Here is a 23,209-nt window from a genome sequence, read left to right as displayed (position 1 = left end):
CTAGGGCTGAGCTCAGGTGCAGCCTCTCTTTGGACTCTGGAAGGAAACTATTTTGAAAGATGCATTTAAATGGCATCCTGTGAGTCTAAGAAAATTCACATATGAAGAAATCTCAGTAAGAACTCAGCTTTATTAATACCACCCTTTCAAACTTGATACTTGTGCAATTATGTCCTTCTTTCTCATACTGCATTTTTTTCTGTGCTTCTGCCGTGCAGTGCAAGAAGGGGCTCTGTAGTCTCACAGCTTTTAAAAGTTATTTTGCACAGAAGCTTTTCTCTGTGTAGGCTCAACATCTTCCTTCAATAAATCTGCTGAGACTGAGTCAGACTGTGTTTCCAAGTCATGCTGTCCTAAATTACTCCTATTTACAGATAGAAATACAAATGTGCATATGAACCTAGGTAGGTAAACAGAAAACTTTGATTAGCTTGACGGTAATTTTGATAAGAGATACCTGGGGAAAGATCTTTGTTTTTCTTTGATTTTTTTTTTTTTTTCCAGAAAGCAATACTGATTCCTATTTGGATGGAAAAAGCCAGCAGTGTCCTCATGTCACCTGGAGCAATAAGCAGACAAGCAGTTAATCATGGACTGAGTTACTGAGACGTGTAGAAATATTGCAGAACTTCACAAGAAACCTTAATGCAGTTTGAGAACACACATCTCTTTTATACATTATAAGAAATAAGGTGCCGAAATGGTGAGAGTATCCTCAGTTAGTACACTGTTGCTTTAAAGATCATGGCTTGGGTAACAGAAGTGTTGAGTGTTAAGAAGAGGACACAGAGAGTGTGTCTTCTTCACTAGGAAGGAACAATTCTGAACCAAATAAAACAAAATAAAAAGGGCAATTATATCTTAGAATTATGTAGGGACCAGAGGAAATGCAAGACCAAGTATTCCACAGTGGGGCCATGGCCAGCCAGTTCTAGAGATGGCTCACCAGGAGCAGTGAGGACACCAGCCCCTCTGCCCTGCGTGGCTGTGGGAATAGGCATCACCTCCCACAGGTGGGGCATTTCGGCAATGTAGGAGTAATCTTGCAGTCACCCCTGCCCTGTCAGAGCCACCTCAGGTTCTGCGTGTCCCAAAGCGGCCACTCAAAATGGAAAACGAAGGCCGGTGCAGTTTGCAGAAAACACACCAGGCAGCAGCAATGCTGCTGATGTCTTCACTACAGGTCCATGCACTTTTCTGCAGCACCCACACCTTGCCTGTTCCCACAGAGCATTACGATTTGGAAGCACATGGAAATTTGAACTTGCAAAGCAAGGATGGGAGAAAACACCTGCTGAGGCACCATGGAGAGCTGGTAAGGGCCTCATCGGATGGAAGGTTCCTTCCTGAAATCAGACAAAGCTATTCTTAGTTTTCCATTTATCTCCTTCTGAATGTGGCTGGCAGTTGCACTGCCCTTTTGCCTCCTGTGGACTTTACCCTATTGCGTGCACACTTGGCTGCTCGGAGCATAGCCCAAATTAGGAAATAAATCTTTGGCTATAATGAAAACCCAGAGAAAATTTCAGAGTGGTTCTTTTATTCAACTCTGCAGAACAGAACATGCAACAAAGAATTTAGCTTTTATTTAATTTGTTAATTGCACATTATCTCCTTTTCATGTGGTACTTTTGGCTACTGGGAGCTTTCTGGGAAGAGGTAGGTTAGGCACACTGATATCTACCTGTACGCTCCCAAAAGAGACAATTATTTGTAAAATATCACACACATATCACACACAAAAACACAGTAACTCCATTAAGATGGATAAGTATTCACTTGCCATACACATTCATGATAGGAAAAGAAGCCCTTCAGCATTTTACATTGAAAGAAGAATCACAGAATTCCAGGTTGTAAGGAACCACAAGGATCGTTGTGCCCCAACCTTTCTTGGCAAAAGTACAGTCTTGACAAGGTTGTCCAGCTGCATCTTCAAAGTGTCCAACGTAGGGAAATCCATCACTTCCCTGGGGAGATTATTCCAACAGGTGGTTGTTCTCTTAGGGAAAAAAATTCTCTCTTGTGTCCAACTGGAATCTCCCCAGGAGGAACTTATATCCATTACCCCACGTCTTCTCCATGTAACTCCTTCTAAAAAGAGAATCTCCATCTTCTTTGTAGTCACCCTTTACATACTGGGACATGGTGATAAGGTCTCCCCTAAACCTTCTTTTCTCAGGGCTGAACAAGCCCAGTTCTCTCAGCCTTTTCTCATATGGCAGCCTCCCAGTCTTTGGTCATCTGTGGCTCTTCCCTGGACCTGCTCCAGCCTGTCCACATGTTTTTTGTGGAGTGGGGACCAAGAAGACTACACCCTGATTACTTCAGCCATGAGTGAGCGATGCTTCTGCCATTCAAAGACACTTGGCAGAGAAATGCTCTTGATTCCAAGTTCACCCATCCAAAGGAAAATTAGGGTTGATAGCAGATGGGTGTCAGCCTTCGGTCAGAGCTGCATCTTTGCAACTACTGAAGTGAAGGGTTTCACTTTGGCAACAGGATCGTTCCTTGAGGAACACATTGAGATCCAGGAAAAAATACACTGGTTTTGTTCAATTCTGTAATAGTGGCGATGAATCATTTTCAAACCGCTTTACACCACTTCCTTGAAGAAAAAATAGTCCTCTAACACAACAGTGTGGACTTCTTTCTTCTTACCCTCTTGACAGAAAGCCCGTGTTATGACACGAAGCCTACAGGGCTTGCCTAACCACAAAGAGAGTATTGCACTGCTTGTAAAAGAGGCACAAGAAAACACACATGGGAATTTGTCAAGTATATGCATCAACACAAGGAAGTATCCCAATAATTATACTTAACCAAAATTTGAATGCCCTTAAGGTTCCCCAGGCCTTTCACATCAAGAGGACAACCTTGTACTCATGTGTCTGAAACACAGAATGCTCTGCCTGTGGTTGTAGAACTGCAGTTGCATACCTGTCAGCAGTTTGTAACAAAAAAGCCAATTTTAGAGGTGTGTCATTCTCCCCTAATTCTACCCAGCACACTGTACATAATGCAAAGCTCAGAAAGCACGTTTTGTTGAATATTTTCTTTAAAAAGTTCTCACGATTGTAGAACATTACACTTTTCCCTTTCAGAAGTGCTGTGCCTTTTGGTGTGCCAGATGCTGGCTCACACCAGCTGAGGGAAGGTACTGATGCCAACACTTAGAAGGAAAAGACCTTCTCATGGTCCAAGTATCAGCATCAGCAGTTCCGCTGTTTTAGGAGAAGGAAGAGGGACTCGTATGATACTAAAGCAGCCAGTAGTGGCTGGTGAAACCACTGGAGAGTGATGCCAGCTGGGAAAGTAGAAAGAAAACTTCTGGGATTTAAACTTTCAGAAGAGAATTGGGGACAGTTGAATACATCCCTCTGAAGGTCTCTGCAGACTTCTGAGCATGCTGCCTCTCCTGCAGAGCTCAGGGCCTCGCACTGAGCAGGACTTGCCCTGCAATTACACCTCTCATTGCCAGGATAGACTAACAGCACAAATTACAGGGAGTTTGGTCACTAGCAAAACAAATGACCAAAACAAAAAACCCAAACAACAACAAAACAAAAAACCAAAACAAACCAAACAAAAACACAAACAAAAAACCCCAAAAGAAACAAAAAACCACACACAAAAACCCAACGAACAAACACAAAACCCAAACCAAAGCACCCAGCCTTTGCAAGGCTTCCAAAGCAGAACGCTGACAAAAATCATACAAACACCTCACATAACTGACTTCAATCCTTTATGTTGACCGTCCATTTATTCCTTTTTCCATCGCCACAAAATTTACACACATACAACTTAGCAGCAAATCTCCCAGGTGCACTGAATGAGCAGATGCGTGCAGGTTTGCTCTCCTTGGCATGACATACATGATAAATTACATTTAAATTTAGAATTGGCAAGTACATATCCTGTGGCTCAGTTTCAAACACTCCAGGACGTAAAACCAAACAACTTGGCACCAAGTTTAAAAATACATACAGCATATCTAGGAATGAATACTGTATGCACGGAACAACTTCAAGACATCTGTACCATTTCTGATTATAAATTGATCAGCCTAAGTGTTTCCACTGTACCAGCTCAACTAAAAAGCAAATCAGAGCACCCTGTAAAGTGGAACTATTGACAGTAGCAAGTTATTAAAACACATAAGGAAGTCATCACTTGAAAGGAGTTCATTTCCTTTTATTTTTATGATTGTTCAAGTGTGAACAATTTAGTATGCTATTACTTGTGGGGAGGTAAAACGTGTATAGGTGGCTTCAAATGGGTAGAAGAGTAGGAAGGAGAAAAGAAAAAGTGTACTATGCTTAGGAAGGTCGCTGCTAAGGAGCAACTCCTATCTTGAGAGTATTTTGCCCAGTCTTCCTTTGTTAAAAATAGTGTAAGAAGTGGATAAACATGCATATAAGGAAACTGAATACTGTGCTAAGCACCTTCCTTCTTCCTTAGATTAACAAGGCAAAAAACCTCAACCCACACGCATTTTTTATGCTCTATTTATTTTAAAGGGTGAAAGGTTCATGAGGTTGATTTGAGGGAGTTCTCAGTGTGAGCAAATGTTTCACGAGCTCTAGCACTATGAAAACTATTGAGTTACATCACACACCAATAGATTAAGCTACTTCTGGTCAGTTATATTACAGCTATATATTTTAAGTGGCGATTGTGTGAATAACAAACATTCCACCGCTTTTGGCTGGATAAATGCACTTGATGTTATGACATGTTACACATTGTCCAAAGCCCACAGGACAAATAGAGAAAAAGCTTGTTTTGGCAAGGAAGAGTAGATAAATCAGATGAAATTAAAAGAGCATAATACCATTTCTAAACCTCTGCTGTCTTCTGTAGAATACCTAGACTTAGATACACAAATGCCCTTCTAAAAAGATGTAGTCAGAAGGAATAATTTGGCTTAATATTACTCCTGAAGGCTGCAGAGGGGAGAGGGGCAGCGGGCAGCCAGGGCACTGACATCTAGTGGCTGCTGGGCAAGGGGCAATGTCCACAAATGCTGCTGGGGGTAAAACCACTACTCATAAACCACTCACGGGGCATTTGTAACTTGGCTCCTATATTCTTATTAAGAGGAAATTTGCTCATTTGTTCCTGCTTTTTAAACATCATGCACGACTGGAATCCCCAGAATGAAGGTAACCCTTCTGTACACAGCACGTATGCTTGTCCTTGTAGGCTGCACTGACGTACGTGAAAGCTGACTGCTTATATGAAACTCTAAATATTAGAGTTTAAGAGCAAATGGTAAGCCTTTATACCCTCATGACTATGAAATAAGATAATATGCTGTCATGCAATACTTAAATGATCTGATGCAATCCAAACAGATATAAATTATACAGCTTAATGCACTATTTTATCCAAAATTCTTGCACCTATTCAGCTCTGATTACCTATATTAATCATAGTTGTACATGCTCTTCAGCAAATTTTTAACAAACTTTTATAGTAGCTATGACAAACCCATTTTGATGAGGTAGCATTTAAGAGAGCCCTGTGTGAGGATGTTGAATAGTTCCTGGTAAAGCCTTTCTGTGCCTATGCATTGGAAGACACTGTTGAGAAAGAGGAGCCTGACCTCTGTACACTTCACAATTGATATCTGGAGAAAGGAGAGAAACAAACAACTGAAAAAACTCAGATTTGGTGAAAGCTAGTCCATTAGCCTCAAGATCAATGACAGTGTATTAATTTACCCTTTTTTTCCCTTAAGTAAATGTTACTGAATGTGCAATACATCCAGAGGCACAAATGCTTATCATCATTAATGCAGTCTTCTTACCCCTAACTATTTTTCCCAAGTGGAAGCCAACTAGTTAAGTCTCTGGGCTTATTCACATTTCTGTGAAACTTGCTAGGAATTGCATTTATAACTATGTCGCATTTGGCTAGAATTTACAATATGTTTCAGGCTACAAATAAAACTACGAGTTACATTCCACCAGTTCATTATTTAAAATAAATAAAACACATAACTGAAGACTAATTGAATTGTGATCAAACATGAACTGCAAAAGCATCTTTGGTTGTTTAATGTCTGCTTCTTTAAATGGTTAATAAAAAGAGCTGCAGTTGCAACATGGCATAGAACAGCAGCCCTTCTTCAGCAATGCTACTGCTACATGTCCAAGCACTTCCAGAAGAATTACAAGGAAGGTGACCTCACTGGAGGAAAACAATGGGCTGGATGTAATCAATCTATACATTTAGGACTTTATAAATTTAAAATTTTGGCACCAAGTAAAAGGAAGCATAAATGGTTTTTTGTTCTCTTACAATTCTAGACTAGGACAGATCCACACAACTAACTTTTACAAAAATACAACATACTGCATAAGTTTTATTTAGGGATTTAATTTATATACCACAAATACTGCTTTTTAATATAAGTACAATATAATACAGTTTTATTTATGTAACTGCTGGTGTTCACCTCGGATCATGAACTGAATTGCATGCTGTGCTGTCAAAACTGTAATCAAATGGCCTCTAGCTAAACTTCTCCAAAGTATAAAATCATGCAAAATCTACATCCTATATGATACAACCAGTACAATAATTGAAGCCAGTAGCCTACAAACAGCCTGGACTATCTTCTGAGTTTGCTCTTCCAGTGTCCATGTGTCAGCCATCATTTTCTTTAGGCAGAAAGGAAGAATTTCAGTTTTGTCTGCAGAACGTCATCACGACCACTGAGACCAGCAACAACGTGCACAGGTATCAGTCAACACATCTTCATTACCTAATGCAGTTCAGAGCGCATGTTTAGTCCATACTGACAAGTCTGGCGTTAGGAAGTTTTACGTTTTCCTCCTGTGATGACTGGTCGTGCATATTCCACAAAATCATCTATAAGAACAGGCCATGCTCCTAAAGAGAAGTCAAGCAATTCAGAAATTAACGTATCATTATTAGCAACAAATTGGTGTAGTCCCTAAATAGAAAAGATCAAAAGTTCACTTTGACATTTCTGTCCCAGTCTGGCTTTAACATGTATGACATGATAGACACTTGAAAAGAGGCACCTAACTAACAAATGAAACATTTGAATCTCTTCCTGCAGCAATAGTTTTTAGTGCAAACAAAATGTATTTAAAGCATAATCCACTCTGTGAACTTTATAAGCATTAGCTGATAGCAAAACCATGGCATTCCTATCAGAGCCATTCATAACTTTGGGAATATTTCTGTACACAGCCATTCCAAAATAGGATTTGCAGGATTAGTAACAGAGTGTAAATTGCTTTCAGGTCAGTAAAAAAAAAGTTCATGTAGACGTTCTTGCAAGTTGAAAAATTCTGTATTTCCTTCCAGTTAGAAGCAATTTTGTAAAAACAAAATAAAAAAAGAGAGTTTCACTGAGACTCTTGTAGCATAACAGGTTCAAATAGCACACACTGTATCACGGTGTGGCAGTATCTTCTATTTAGATACACTGGTTAGCTTTCTTATCATTACTATTTTGGCAACAAGCACCACAGTGTATTTACAGCTAAACCTCTAAGGGTAAACAAATTAAGATAGAAGGTAGCAGCATGTCTTGTTTGTTTATAGCAATATTTTAATTATGCTGTACCAATTTTGGAAGATACTCAAGTACTGCTTACCTTCTTCATCATAGTTGGACATATCATCTGCAATCATATTTCCAAAGTCTAACAAAAGATTCCAAGTATCTTTTGGAATTGATCTTTTATGATGTTCCTGTAAAAGGGGAAAAATGGTACTGTTCAATCCAAACTATTTTCAAACAGCACAGTAGTATTTTATATTGACATATACAGAAATACACATTTTACAAGTATTTATTCTTCTCTCTCTCTTTTTTTTAAATGAAGCTCTGAGCTTCCAAAGAAAACTACAAAATAAATTGCAATTAAAGAAGGCAAAAAAACTGTAAGAAATCTTTGACAGTTGTTCTATTTCTTCCATTCTGCTTGTAGGGTATGTGTTCCCTAACTTGTTACAGAAAGTAATAAACCAAATGCACTTTATTTTTCTACTTAATGGCATCCACTCCAGGCTCAGAAACTGTGCGGCCATGGATGAGCATTCTGTCATGTCAACTTGAGCCTTTTATTCCTTATCCCTTTTTACTTATGCTTACCCAGTTTCTCTTTCAACTTTTTGGTTACAGTTGCACCTACACTCTTCTGCCTTACTCATGGACTTCTGGATCCACCATCATAGGACAACGAAGCTGGTGAGGGGTCTGGAGCACAAGTCTGATGAGGAGCGGCTGAGGAAACTGGGGCTGTTTAGCCTGGAGAAAAGGAGGCTGAGGACAGACCTTATCGTTCTCTGCAACCACCTGAAAGGAGGTTGTGGCATGGAGGAGCTTGGTCTCTTCTCCCAAGTAACCAGTGATAGGACAAGGGGAAATGGCCTCAAGTTGCACCAGGGTGGTTTAGATTGGATATTAGGAAAAACTTCTTCCTGGAAAGGGTTGTCAGGCATTGGAACAAGCTGCCCAGGAAGTGGCTGAGTCATCATCCCTGGAGGTGTTTAGAAAATGCACAGATGAGGTTCTCAGGGACATGGTTTAGTGCCAGAGTTACGTTATGGTTGGACTCAATGATCTTGAGGGTGTCTTCCAACCAAAATAATTCTATGATTCTCTCTCAGCCTCTTGTCAGCCATTCTGTCCTTCACCACAATGCACTACCTGCATTTGCCCCACTTCTGACCAGCCCCCTTTTTCCCCATCTGTCCTACTCTCCACTACCACCTACTTGTCTGATTTCATGTATGCTCTTTCCACACCACCCTATTCACAAATACTAGTTGCCACCCTGGCCAGTTTGAGCAGCTCTCCAAAAAACTGCAGTCCCAGTCAGTGTTCTCTCAGCTTTTAAAGTCAGCGCTCCCAAGAACAGAGTTGGGAGGGAAACACAACTACTAAGCAGTTGTGAGCTGTATGGTCAGGTCAGACCCTCCCTTCATCTCTTGATACTGCTGCATTACCTGAAGATAGCAGGGGTGATTAATAGAGAATTACATTTCAACACCTAGTTCTGGTTTGCAGCAAAAAGTTGCAGCTGCGTAAAAAGACTTGCTCTGCGAGTGTTTTTTTGTGTGCGTTTTTGGTTTTGTGTTGTGGGGTAGCCTTCTTGTTTGGTGGGAGGTTTTTTTTTAAGGAGTAGCACTCTGAAGTATCAAGAAGAAAAAACTGCATTTAAACTATCTGGAACTTGATCAAAATGATGTTGATGACCAACACAACAGCAAATATGTCCTCTCAATCAAGCCTGGAAAAGCTTGGAATCTCAATCAAAACTGGAAAAGGTTCCTTAAAACAAACAAAACATGCAAAGAAACAAACAAAAATCCTAAAGAGTCCTAACTTGTTTGTTTTCACAACTATTATCTAATAAATGAGTCAAAATAATTAGGCAGACGAACTTTTGCTTAAAAAGAAGTCTCTCAAGTTAAGTCAGTCATAACAGAATTGATATTTAAGAAAGACTGCAACACACAGACCATGGTAAAACACATGTTTGACAATGATTACAGCTGTCTTGAGAATAAAGACAACATAGGTTCAATCTACAATCATCGCTTCATTTCATGCAGAAGCTTTGTTTCATAAGTAGGAGGATACAGAACCAGGCAAGCAGAAAGGTCTATTGCTTTGCTACATCTTTCTGCATTCTTCTCAGTTAGAAAATTATATAGAGAAGGTTTATTTTAGCTTGATTTAAGACTGTTTATATTAGATTTCAGAAAGGAAAAAGTTCAAAGGAACAATTCAGACATCCTGTTTTTTTTCTTTATTGTAAGCAGATGCCAGGCTACTGTGGCCTAAGATAGTTCAGGAAGGATACAGTACGTACTTACCAACAAAAATTTGTTCCAAAGATCTAGAAATTTAAACCTTCCTGACAAGACTAAATTCCAATATGCGATTGCCATTTCTAGATCTGCAAGAGACAAAGCAACTTATAAATATTACAGCACATTATATACAATAAAACTCTCATGGTTAAACAATTAATGCTACATCCAGTATATTATGATACAAATCAAAAGCATTTTTTTTAAATCACTACAAAAGTTATAGGGAACTGTTTTCTACTCTTGCTGAACCCAAAAGGCAGAACACAAGCAGCAATGGCATGAATTACATATTGAACATCAGTCATAAAGACTAAGATATTTTTGTCACCATCCAGCAGTGCTGGATTAAAGCTACTTCCAATATACAGCAACAGGACAAGATAGTTATAACTGTCTGCAAATGAAAAATAAATAAATGAATAAATAAATAAATAAATATACAGACAAACACAACAAATACTGATAGAAATCCAAACACTTAAGTCTGCAGGTGTCAATTCCTGTTAATTGATTGCATTTTAGATACACTTGAGGGGAATTTGAGGACATGAGGCAATTAAAAAAAAAAGTCCGGGCCATGATGATAATTCTACAGCACCCCTTACAACACTAATTCTTTTCTTCTGGAATCATTGAACAGACAAACACCTACACCCAACACTGAAAATATAAGTCACAGAGAGCAGCCCTTATTCTGCACCGTGACCACTGATCTGAGAGCAGAGTTCAGCTGGGGTGTGCCAAGAGGAGGATGCAGCACTGCCACACATCCCAGAGGAACAGCAGGAGCAATATCAGATGCAGCATTGGGGTAGAAAAGTATGTTTTCTTGAAGGCCTGTTCTCAGTCTCAGCAACTCACAACACCTAATGGCTTCTGTGCTTAGTGCCACAGGTAACAGCAGTAAATGCAAGCATACTGCTGGGCAGCCACAAAATAAAGCACAGCCTTTCTTAAACCACAAAGCTATCTCAGTTTGTGCTTTCAGTGTACAGTGATTATAAACAAAATATGCAGCTTAATAGGACGTATTATCACAGCAGCTAAGATGGAAGCTTGACCTTTACCTACAAGAAAACAGCATGGTATTTTAAATTGTACATAAACACACTACAAGCCAAATGACATTCTGTCACCTGAACTCGTGTTTCAAGTCTGAAAGAGATGTTCCAGATTTTAACAGAGCCAGTTCCCTAGAGTCTGTATCACAGAGGGCTGGGGCTCAAAGTGCATTAAGATGTATAGAAACGCAATATGCCTATATCTAGCTAGATAGAGACAGGGCTGCTGGTGTTTGTTCTACTATGTTCAGAGTGTTTTTCAATACAGAACTTGCTTTATGCTCTAATAAACTTTCAGCCCTTCCTATCTTTGCCACTATACTCACTTCCACTGAAAATAAGCAGAAGAGAATAGTTAATTGCATTTACTTGCTGTTTAGATATGCAGGTTAATTATATCTGTTATCCCAGATGAAAAGCAAAAGAAATGGGAAGGGAGAAACTTGAATAATCTTAAGGGTTTCTAAACTTCACTGTTGGCTTTGATCCCATTCACTAAGGCTTCACTATGAAGATTCAACATTTCCAAGTCACTCTTGCAAATGTATCCCGTGACAATATTAAGTAAAATGCACTTTGAAGAATAAAAACACTTCAATAGCAGAAGAGTTTTTGTATTACTGAGGAAATGTTCCTTGGAAAAAAGGAAGAAGGTGCAGGCAAGGAAACAAAGACGGATAAAGGTGCCACAAAAAGTTAAAAGGGAAAGAAGAGGCCACAGTTCCCTGGTTTATTTGGGTATGTGTCAAATTCAGTATTATGTTAAGGTGAACTTATTTATTGCAAACTTGTTTTTAACAAACTGCATGTGAAATACTATCTTAATTAAGACGATACTTAATGGATATGTTACATGAGTAGGCAAATTTTTCTCCTGCACAAAGACACAGGAATTATTTGCTATAATGTACAACAAAGGCATATCCTGCTGATAATGCCACTCTGTAGTGGCTGAAACTGGTCCATGCTGGAGCTGCTTTCCCCAACAAGCACATGGAGTGAAGTCCAGCTCTTGGTTAAAATTAGCTCAAAGGAAAAAAAAATACAAAAAATAAATCTTCCTCATCTGGTTCACTGTAATCACACAAACTCACGAACTACCACAAGAGATATTTCAGCAAAAGGACAAGATGGGACTGTTGCTTTTGGTAGTGGTGCCAGTTTATGCAGTTTTAAAGTATTTGAAAAAACTAGGCCTTTACGTGTGCTACATTCTCAAGGGATGGCTACACTTTTATTTGAAGATGATTCCCCACCTAGGTTGAAGAACTTTGCACTAAAGAACAGAAAAGAAGATTCTTCTGCTTTAAAGACCTAGTTACACAGAGTTCCAGTTCCACATTAGGATGCTGATAGCAACATCAATAAACAGTGATGCTGTGGAGCTTTGTGTACCTGCTACAACTAGTGCAGCACTAAAAGATACATATAAAAAGAGGCCTTATACCATGGAGATTCTGCATTCCCACGGCAAGATGTTTTCGCAAGGTCTGGATTTCTTAGGCAGTCTTAGGAATACCCATCTCAGTCCAGCACAGATATGAAGGCATCATTACACATAAAATAAAACCAAACTGCAATTATAAAAACACACTGGTTTTGTACTGAAAAATAGACTTCCCACATTTTACACTAGTATTGCAAGTTTTATAAATGGAAAGGAAAAGACAGATGCATGAATCTCTGGAAAATAATGCCTAAGCAAGGACCAGTTTAGAAGACACTTCATTGCAAACATCCATATTCATATGCAAAATATAAAATTACTAAATGGTTCATGTTTAAAGAACATAGTAAAAATACCACACCATATACTGTACATTATACAACACTTGGAGATTTCCCTTTACCCCAAAATATTTTATCAATATCTAGCAAGCTTTGTATGTCATGCAGCCCCTTGTTTATAATGGCTTTATAGTCCAAAGTTTTTGCATATACTGAAACAAAGCTTCAATATCTAGATATTCAGCTTCCGGGTATCTGGTCTAGTTGTGGCTACATACAGCATCTATGAAGCATTCTGTAGTAAAACCCTAAGAACTCAGTCACCTAAAAGCAATACCAATTACCATTACAAAATTATTAAAACTAAAATTACTAATTTTTTTAAAAACATATACAATACCTAAGTAAAACAAGTTCAAAAGGAGAAAAAGGTTAGTAAAACATTTTAATTATTTTAAACATTATTTTGCTAAATAAATTTTATTATAGTAAACATGTTTTAGTATGTTTTAAAAGTTCATTCCACTTTTGTGAAAAGCTGGTTGCTTAAATAATTCAATCAGAAGTAAAGCATTTTATATGCAGTATGATCTATTCTGAGACATTAAAGCCTCAATCTAAAGTTGCTTTTTTAAAAAAAACTCAGCCTCTTCTATCTTGATTGAACAGAAAGCTTGAAGTAATAACAAATTAGCACAATTAATGCAGAAGAAACACATTATCAGCTAGACAGCCTGTGTCAGGTTTCAAGATTTGATCAAATGCTTATCTGGTTAACAACAACAACCAACAAAATCACTATTAGATTCTTGCATGAATAAAAAAAATATATAAATCAAATTAAGGTCCTCATCCTTTTGCTATGATTTTGGACAAGGACAATGAAGTCATTGCACACAAGTAATCAAGGAAGTGAGAAAACAGAAAGATAAATCAACAGATAGCAAAGAATTGGCTGGAGAGCAGGATTTATGAGGAGTATGAAATGAAGTTCATTTAGACCTGCTGTGTCGAAACAGCAATCTGGGACTGCAGCACTCCCTCGTCATCCTCTGCCAAATAGTTTTCCAGCTCTCAGAGTGCCCTACAAACAGGGCTGTTCCTGAAGTCACATTGGAAGCTGTCAGAAAATGAAAACTAATTCACCTAAATTACTGATATAACTTAAAGGGAAAAAAAAAAAAGCTAAAGGCGTTACGTTGGCCTCCTAATGACGTTTTAAGATCTTTATGTTATAAATAAGAATACTTTAATATTAGCCGCTGTTGCCCTCATAATCCTTAGTTAGCATATTAACTAGGTTCTGGAAATTATGATGGTAGAGTCTTTCATGTTTTAGGGCTTGGAAGCAAATAATTTATTTTAATTTCATCTTTTGAGATTAACTGATTGTCCCGGTATTGCCTTTTTCTTCCTTTACTGATGTTTAATATTCTTCTCAATATTGTCAAGCTCTGCTACTTTATATGTCATCCCTGTGAGAGACTCTGGGCAACTTGTTACAAGCATCAGTGCTCACCAATGAGTTTTATTTAGAGTACCCTCTCAAACTACATGGGCAGCATTTTTTTTTAAATAACAGAATGCATCAGCCTTAGTCAGTCCATCTACACACACAAGCAAACAAATTAGTAAAGAAAGTACCAAAGCTTGTAGGAAGAAAAATTACTTTTATTAGCTAATAAGGATTAAAGAAAAAAAGGGGGGGGGTTGGAAATGGAATTTCAGAACCAAGAGCACCTTTGTTTGAGGCTTTCTCTCCCCAGTGCTTTAACCAAAACTTACTCTATAGCTTTGAAAACAAAAGAGTAGCCAAACAACTATCCTGTTCCAAACACTGCATAAAAAATTAATCTGGACAGGTGCAAGACACAGAATTTATAATTCAATCGCCTTGTAAAAATATATGTAGCCTCTGTAAGAGACTGAACTTCAGATGTTTTCTTTAGAGTCATATAATTTGCCCTAAAGTAATTTGGTTGAATTCTTTGATCTCTTTCCTCTTGTTTTCTCACTGTGATCACAAACAAATGTCATACTTTCATAAAGCTAAAACAAAAACTACATTGGACAAAACTATTTCATTTCAATAAAATTCTGGATACCATGCCAAAACTGATGCAGATGTGGGAACAGTGGAAACTGGTGTCAATCTATCTCAAAAATTTGACTATCACACTACCTGACCAACAAATATCAAATGAATACTTGCAAGATTCAGTGAGTTACTTGATTCCTTGTTTCCTCATCTCTGAATGATTTTAAGAGTCTTCTTTGGCCTCCAAATTACTAAGAACACGGACACAAGAATTAGTTTATTTCCTAATCAGAATGTTTTCTTCTTCTACAAACAAAATTCACACAGCAAAATAACAAGAAAATACCAACAGTATTTGACCTAAAACCACTTCACCAAATTGACTAAATTTCAGAGCAAAATAGCCCTTATACACAATTAGGAGCTCCTAAGAAAGAGAGAAGGGGAAAAACAGATAAGGGGTACGAAACATACTGTAAGTGGCTAAACTCAGGATCCAGCTGAGTTGAATCCATTCATCTCTGCAAAGCTGTAAGGAAAGAGCTTCCTGGCGCTCCACATCAGGAGATGTACAGCACACAGTGTTGGAGCTCAGTCCCCGTGGTGGACAGGGAGGAGAAGGAGAAGCACAGCGTGCGGATTTTGGAAGAGCTCCATAGGAATCGGGCAGGCTCTGACCTATATCAGCATCGGCCATGCCAAAGCAGGCTGATTCCATGCAGAACCTTTCATGTTTATTATCTTGAGCATCAGCAGCACAAAAGCAGATGAACTGCTTCTGAATGTGAGTGAGGCTTAGAATAAGATCACTATCTAATCGTTGGTTTGAGTGCAGCCTAATGAACCTGATTGTAGCCCGCTTCAAAATCCTTCTGTCTTTGCAAAGCTCTCCATGTACAACTCGGATAAACTACAACAGGTAACAAAGCTGACGGGATATACATTTCCCAAATAAGAGCCAAGGAAGAGTAAAAGAATCAACGAGGCTTTACTATAACTGGCAGTTAGGCCGTGCTTCTGCTGCTACTATTGGCCTTTTTTGATCACAGCATCCTGTTCGACACTAAGCTTCTCTAAAATTGTTGGCGTTTTCAGAAAGAAAAACGTGAACAGAAATAAAGCAAGGACCATACACACAGACCAAGGCCACTGAAACACCTAAACCACAGCATTCACAGACCTCTTCCAAAGTAAACATGAAATCCATTTGTTCAACTCCCTCAACTTCTTCCATTCACTCACTCCTATAAACACCCTACAAATGGATCAACCTAATTCTTCATTTAAAGCGGAGGAAATCTTGATAACTAGTTGGGGAAAGGAGGGGGAAATATCCTTCCCTAATGTCTAAGTGTCTCTTCAAAGAATCTTGAGATACTGCTATGATGAAAGCCAAAGGTGACGTTTCTTCAATTAAAAAGGGCACATTATACTCATCTGCTCATAGAAGATGCAACCTCCTTGAAGTCCACATACCGGATGTAAAGATAGTCATTCTTCTGGTCTTGAGGTAATATTTGATTCAAGTCTGAATGCCCTCCTCATGTATCATCTCTTGCTTGATCCCAGGAAACTGGCAGAGAGAAGGAAGCAGAACCTTTTGAGCCAGCAAGCAGGCGAAGGGACCACAAAGGAATGATGAAGGACCAAATCTGCTTTTTGTTTCCATGTTGAAAGTCGAAGACCATGAAAAAATGCATTAAGTTCCTCCACGGTGCTGAAACAAACTGTAGGAAACTCCTGAGCATGAGGAATCTCCTGAACATGTCTTTTTGGGGCTCAAAGGGAGACCCATTAAGAGACTCACAGTAAGCATCAGGTTCAGGGTCAAAAAAAAAAAGATGGGGCTAAGGCCTTGTTTTGAGCTTGAACAGTGTCCTTAGAAATCTGAACTGCTCTGTATACAACATGACAAAAGATCTATAATCCTATTCTTTGGTGCACTTATTGATCAAGAGCTAGGATGCAAAATTTTACTCAAGACTGCAGTAGAAAAAATTACAAAATTGGGAGTAGGTGAGATAAATCTCTCCAAATCTGCACCATGCAAAACTTAAAAGATTTACTGTACTAAATACAGTAGTGAGAACATGAGAGAGAGCAGATTAAACACACAGAATCAGAATTATCCATAATAATTCTTTGTAAAAGTCTCCTGACAAACCAGACCTTAATAAATTGCACCTTTTACATTCTCTCAAAATATATACAAAACACTTAGATAAAATTAAATATATCTAAATATTATGCCTGCCAGGTCCAATACGCAGCCATTGAGATGGCACTGCTGTGTTGAAATCTTGCTATCTTTTTTTCCTGTATTCTGTCCACTGCTTAGAGAACATTAGTCTTAACAGTTACAAGCATCCACCTTTTCCTTAGATAATAATCGAATCTATTCAGATGTATTTGAAAGACACTTCACAGTTAGGTCCCGAGTAACATTAAACAGAACATAATTTCCTGTTCAAAGAAAATCCTGGTAGATCTTATGCAATACGCTTTTGCCTCCTGCATCTCACCACTTACATGAGCTACCACCTAGGGGGACTGGTACTACTTCTCCATCTTTAAACTGCCTGTGTCCAGACTGAAACATACTATTATATTTTACAATATTAAGCTAAAAAAATAAATGGAAACATTTGGGTTGGATGAGACTATAGAGACAGAAGTCCTGCAGATATAAAGAGAAATAAAAATTCCCTAGTATGACCACACAAACTCTGGAAAAGAGACTCCTATAAAAGGCAGTTCTATTTCTAGGAATGAGTATCGGTGTACTGAACCCTGTGCCTATTTTGGGGAATGACAGAATAGATGTAACTTAATTTATTGGAGAGGCTTCTTCTCAGCTAATTACATAAAGGCATAACTTCTTGTATTGGTTTTGAGGACAACTGTAGAATAAGAAGAAAATAAAAAGCAATGGAAGACAGGCTATTCTAAAAGTAAATAAAACACAAAACTGCAGACTCACAAACCTTCCCCCAGACTGCTTTCCTGGGGCAAAATCCACTGCATCATGAAGACAACTGTGTTGGGTATTATCAAAAACCTTCTGAGAAGACCTTCTATACCTTCCCACTCCCTTACAAATGGCAACTGGTGTAATAAAAGATACTATGTGTCCTGCCGGTGTTTCCCAAAAGAGAAATGTTTGGATACACTGAGATTTTTTTTTTTTTCTAAGGCACGCTCCAGGCGAAAAGGTTCAATGAAAACCGACAGTTAAACTCAGAAACAACTTTTACAAATTCAGTCTGAAAGCGCTAGTGCCCAAAGTAAAGCAAGACATGGTAAAATTCATGTCACGATGCTGAAACAACCTCAAACTGCCACCTTGCATCTTTGAGACTTCAGCGAGGTCGAAGATGTTTCTAGAAGAACCTCAGTGATTCCTTACCAAACTGGAAATAACTTGTCCATGGGGGTCAGTCCTGTATCTAACACTGTCCAATGCTTAAGTAACTCAGATGTTAAAACAAAGAAAACTTTTACAAAATCTGTAACTTATACAAATACTGAAAAAAGTGTAGCATGGTAGAGAGCAGGACTAAAAATTATTTGGACAAATTGGAAATCCACTTGGAAGTAAATAAGAAATATTTAATTAAAGGGCAGTGCAAAGTCATACAGCCAGTGGGAATAAGTGACTGCAGAAATACAAGATCATAATTAACTGGGTGCATTCCAGTTCTGCAGAAACCAAATAAAACCACAGATCACAAACTGCAACAGTATCAGTGCTATAAATTACAGAAACTTAATAACGGGATGGAAAACAAGGAGCAAAATATCTAAGGCACATGGAAGATATCTAGCCCGTTTGGGTACTACAAGACAGGAGAAAGATCAATTAGATTGCAAAGGACAAGAGAGTAGGAAGATACAACTCCAATACCAGAGATCTGGAAGATAAAATTTATAAGGATAGTTGGTTTTGCTCAGTCTAAAGACTAAGGGAAGACACATACATAGTTGCCCAATATGTAAAAAGTTGTTACTAATTCTAAGGAAATGGAGGGGTACATATTGAACTGAAGAAGCTAGGAATAGAGATTTAAGTTATATGCTAGAAAAAGAAAAAAAATATCTTAAAACAGGTTTGAGCGAGGACTGACATGGATGTGAGAGACCTGTGATTGGAAATTTATGATTATATTATGTGAAGGCAGTGGCTCCCAAACTTTTTCTGCCAGAGGACCACTGCCAATCACATCTCAAATCTTGCTTATAACTACTGAAGCTGAAAAAGCAAGTGAGTACATGCTGCTAGCATACCACTGAACATTTGGTTAGAAAACCATCTGCGAGGAATGGTTTTGGTAGACACTGATCCTCTCTGGCACAAGGGAATACATTACCTATGTGGTTCTCTGTCTTTAAATTTAAAAGACCACCTGGTATATTAAAAAGGAACCCATGAATCACTGTATTTCCTGATATTCTTCAGGGGAGATGGCACAAAAAATAAAGTAATAACTGCTGCTTATCACTTCTCAAAACAGCAGAAATAGATTTAAAAAAAGAAAACCCCACACTAATCTGTAATATATTAAAATACCGACAGAGCAATGAACATGACTCATAACCAAAGCATTGCTATTTGGACATTTTAGAGGTATTTCAGTAATTTCTTCCAGTTTCAATATGTTAAGATAATAAACATGAAAAATAACTGTATAAATGTGTCATCTTTGCCTATCACATACACTTTTCTGGTGAGCTCTATTCTTAAGAGTTATTTCTGTTAAAAAAAATGTGTTAGCACTTAGCCTGAAGGATCCAACAGAAGGACCATTTTAATTATAAGTCTTCTTTTAGAAAAAGTTTTTATTAACTATCTGCTAAGAATAAAAATTTCCCATTCGTCACTCGCACTATGTCAAGTTTGTTTAGTTTTCCAATAGGCATATTTAAAGTCATGTGTACACCTGAGAATCAAGCAATATTCTTTTAGCCTACAGATCGCTCCCCTAAACAGTGAGTGCCACAACTACCAGAGCTGGTGATTTTAGCTCCAAGTGTAATAAGAAGTATTGGATACTCCACATCTCAGAAAAAAAAAAATCACACTAAAGTATTCTTTAAGTTAGGGAAGAATTCCTTTGATGATTTCCACTTCATTAATTAAAACCATTCACTTTTATCCCTACTTGACATAAACTTGCCTCTTAGCCTTCAAGTCATAATTCAAATGTGAATGGATGGGAATGAGTAGGCAAGCACTATCACAGGAGCACGTCACCAGAAACATTTTACAGCAAGCAGCTAGAGCAATAGTTTAGCAGCATCCTATACTTAGGTAGCACTGCATGTTACTACCAGAAGTTAGTGGTCAATGGTTCAATGTCTGGATGGACATCGGTGACAAGTGGTGTACCTCAGGGGTCTGTGTTGGGACCAGTACTATACTATCTTCATCAATGACATAGACAGCGGGATCCAGTGCACCTTCAGAAGGTTTGTGGATGATACCAAGCCGAGTGGTGCAGCTGACACTCCTGAGGGACGGGACGCCATCCAGAAGGACCTGGACAAGCTCAAGAAGCGGGCCCATGAGAACCTCATGAGGTTCAACAAAGCCAAGTGCAAGGTCCTGCACCTGGGTTGGGACAACCCCCGATATCAATCCATGCTGAGGGATGAAGGGATTGAGAGCAGCCCTGCGGAAAAGGACTCAGGGGTACTCGTGGATGAAAGATTGGACATTAGCCAGCAACGTGCACTTGCAGCCCAGAAGGCCAACTGTATCAAAAGAAGAGTGGCCAGCAGGTCAAAGGAGGTGATTCTGCCCCTCTGCTCTGCTCTGGTGAGACCCCACCTGGAATCCCGTATCCAGCTCTGGAGCCCTCAGTGCAGGAAAGACATGGACCTGTTGGAGAGGGGCCAGAGGAGGCCACAAAAATGACCAGAGGGCTGGAACAGCTCTGCTGTGAGGACAGGCTGAGAGAGTTGGGGTTGTTCAGCCTGGAGAAGGCTCCAAAGAGAGCTTATTGTGGCCTTTCAGTACTTAAAAGGGGCCTGTAAGAAAGATGAGGACAGACATTTTAGCAGGGCCTGTTGTGATAGGACAAGGGGTAGTGTTTTTAAACTAAAGGAGGGGAGATTCAGTTTATGTGTGAGGAAGGAATTTTTTACAGTGAAGGTGGTAACACACGCCCAGGTTGCCCAGAGAGGTGGTAGATGTCCCATCCCTGGAGACATTCTAGGCCAGGCTGGATGGGGCTCTGAGCAACCTGATCTAGTTGCAGATGTCCCTGCTCAGTGCAGGGGGTTGGACTAGATGACCTTTGAAGTTCCCTTCCAACCCAAACTATTCCATGATTTTATCTAATGTTTATGTGGGGAAGAAGGGGAGGTCAACACCTTAAGATGATCTAGGCAGAGATTTATAGCAGCTCATTTGGTAACAAATCTAACTACAGACTGTTTAACTACCTGGACTGAATTCATAAAAGTATCCTGAGCCAAGGCTCCAAACTTAGCAAGAAAGAAAGAGACTTTGTACATAGATGAGATAAATTCCCACACCTCCTTGACAATAGGGCACACTTGACATTGGGACACAAATACAAAAGAGTTTTACATTAGTTGTGGAGAGAGGGGGAGAGAAGACGGACAATTTGTCATTCTAGTAGACAATACATAGTGTATACAGAGAAGAAGATGCAACATAAAAAAGCACCTAAGCCTATATTAAATGTAGCTGAAGCAACTAGAATTCTCAGCTCATACAGACACTCCTGTAACATAACTATATTTTTTTTTCCTGCTGAACACCTTTTTGCTGAAAGAGAACAAAGGTTACTTAGAATAATCACAGCAGAAATCAGTACATTGTAAACGTTAACCTGTAAACTTTTTTTCCTCCACCTCTCTGCTCCCAGAAAAGATTCCAACTCCAAACCTATGTAGTGTTAATTTTTATTTGGATAAGCTATCACTGACCTAAAACACTCAAAAACGTCATATTAGTCAATATGCTTGCTCAGCACTCTCTACTCGACCTACAGTGATCCAAGTTCACACCAGACAGAAGTATGGCCTATCTCCACTGAAATAAGAGGAGTGGCATCTGCTTATATTTACTTAATATCTAGAATTTCCTTAATATCTAGAATTATCTTTGCAAAAGCAGAAAAAGTCTGATGAAAAATGTCATCAAAATACTGCCATGTAAGAACTAAGCACTATTTGAAACTAAGGCACAGTATTACCAGATTTATTAAAATTCCTGAAAACTGAAATCAGCAACAGTTCTAATCAACTCTTTCTACAGTTTATTTTAAGCTTAACTTTAATTTTTGTACTTCTTACTTTCTCCCACTGATACTTCAACTCTTAGTGCAAGAAGACACTTGGGTGTCTTATTGCCAGAAAGTACTATTCCTACATGACAGAGAAGACAGACTTACAAATGAAAAGGCCTTCCATACCAGAAGTAATGGAAAACAAGTTAAGTTTCCTTTTTCCTCCTCAGGTCAAGTAAAGAGTACATTCAGTTCCATAATCTGGGCTGGGCTGCCTTCCCTCCTCCTTTCCTCGTACAGGCTTAGGTGAAAATCTTTTGAGACATATTTCCCAAGTACACGAGTTTCATGTTGGAACTGATCCAATTTAAGCAGGAAGTGATTTGTAATATTTCTTTAGGTATGCCATAAATTCCAACCTCAGCTGTAACTGACTTACCTTTTCTGCAATCTGAAAGTATTAGGCTTTTTAATGAAGAGAAGCATGGAAAAGAACAACTACTAAGGGACTTGAATTCCAACCAGCCTCAGAGAACCACTATAAGACTATTTCATTTTCATGTCTAGAAAGGTGCCATGTGACCCATGAAAAAGGGACATATGTAATGAAAAATGAAATTGTTGCAAAAAAATAAAGGAAAATGGAAGCTGGCTAAAGTTGCCCACAGTTTTTTTGAGAAAGACAGACAGTGGGAAAGACAAGAGATATTACTCAAAGTAATTCCCAAGAAAGAACGTGGAATAGATGCCTCTGGTTGAGAAGGTCTAAATCAATATTCTGCTCCTCCATCTCACTACTCTTCCAGTAATTTTTGAGAAAAAGTACTTACTAATGTGCTTCCCAAGTAACGCAGCTGCAGAGTTAAAGTGGCTATGCTAAAAACCCCCTGCTTCCTCTTACCAACAGCACAAAGAGAACAGTGATGATGGCATGGTGCTGTTCAATTCCCAGTTCAATTCCTTCCTATACAGTGTGTTTTGAAAGTGAATGTAAATTTAAAAGGATGTCTGATTTCATCTTACATTTTTTTTCATCTATTCAAATAAAAAATATCTTTAGTTTGTGAAGAGAATAAAACATTGTAATTTAAATAACATATTTGTTTTACTCCAGCAATACAAGGCATGGATCGGGACAAATCTCAAAATTTATAAAGAATAATAATTTAACACTTTATAAACAGTATACCTATTTCTGTTCACTAGCTTTGATCCAAGTCCATAATACTTTTTTTTTAAATTTACATAAAACTGTA

At 38.6% G+C, this 23,209-nt stretch overlaps 1 protein-coding gene across 6 annotated transcripts in view; it reads right to left on the bottom strand.

The window, feature by feature from the left end:
• Window positions 1-3,731: 3,731 nt before the first annotated feature.
• DCUN1D2 (defective in cullin neddylation 1 domain containing 2) overlaps window positions 3,732-23,209 on the bottom strand; it is a 28,604-nt gene continuing 9,126 nt past the window's right edge. For 5 of the 6 annotated variants that reach the window (XM_082052359.1, XM_082052361.1, XM_082052362.1 and 2 more), the window contains exons 5-7: window positions 9,871-9,953; window positions 7,641-7,737; window positions 3,732-6,903 (exon numbers count right to left, since the gene is read on the bottom strand). In XM_082052359.1, coding sequence (XP_081908485.1) covers window positions 6,824-6,903; window positions 7,641-7,737; window positions 9,871-9,953 — 260 coding nt within the window. In that variant the 3' untranslated portion in view covers window positions 3,732-6,823. Of the gene's footprint in view, window positions 6,904-7,640; window positions 7,738-8,140; window positions 8,529-9,870; window positions 9,954-23,209 lie in introns of all 6 variants that reach the window. The other variant, XR_014184037.1, reaches the window with a different exon arrangement.

This window comes from Streptopelia decaocto (assembly GCF_964273445.1).
Source record: "Streptopelia decaocto genome assembly, chromosome: 1".
NCBI lineage: Eukaryota > Metazoa > Chordata > Aves > Columbiformes > Columbidae > Streptopelia > Streptopelia decaocto.
This window is presented reverse-complemented; position numbering and strand designations above follow the sequence as displayed.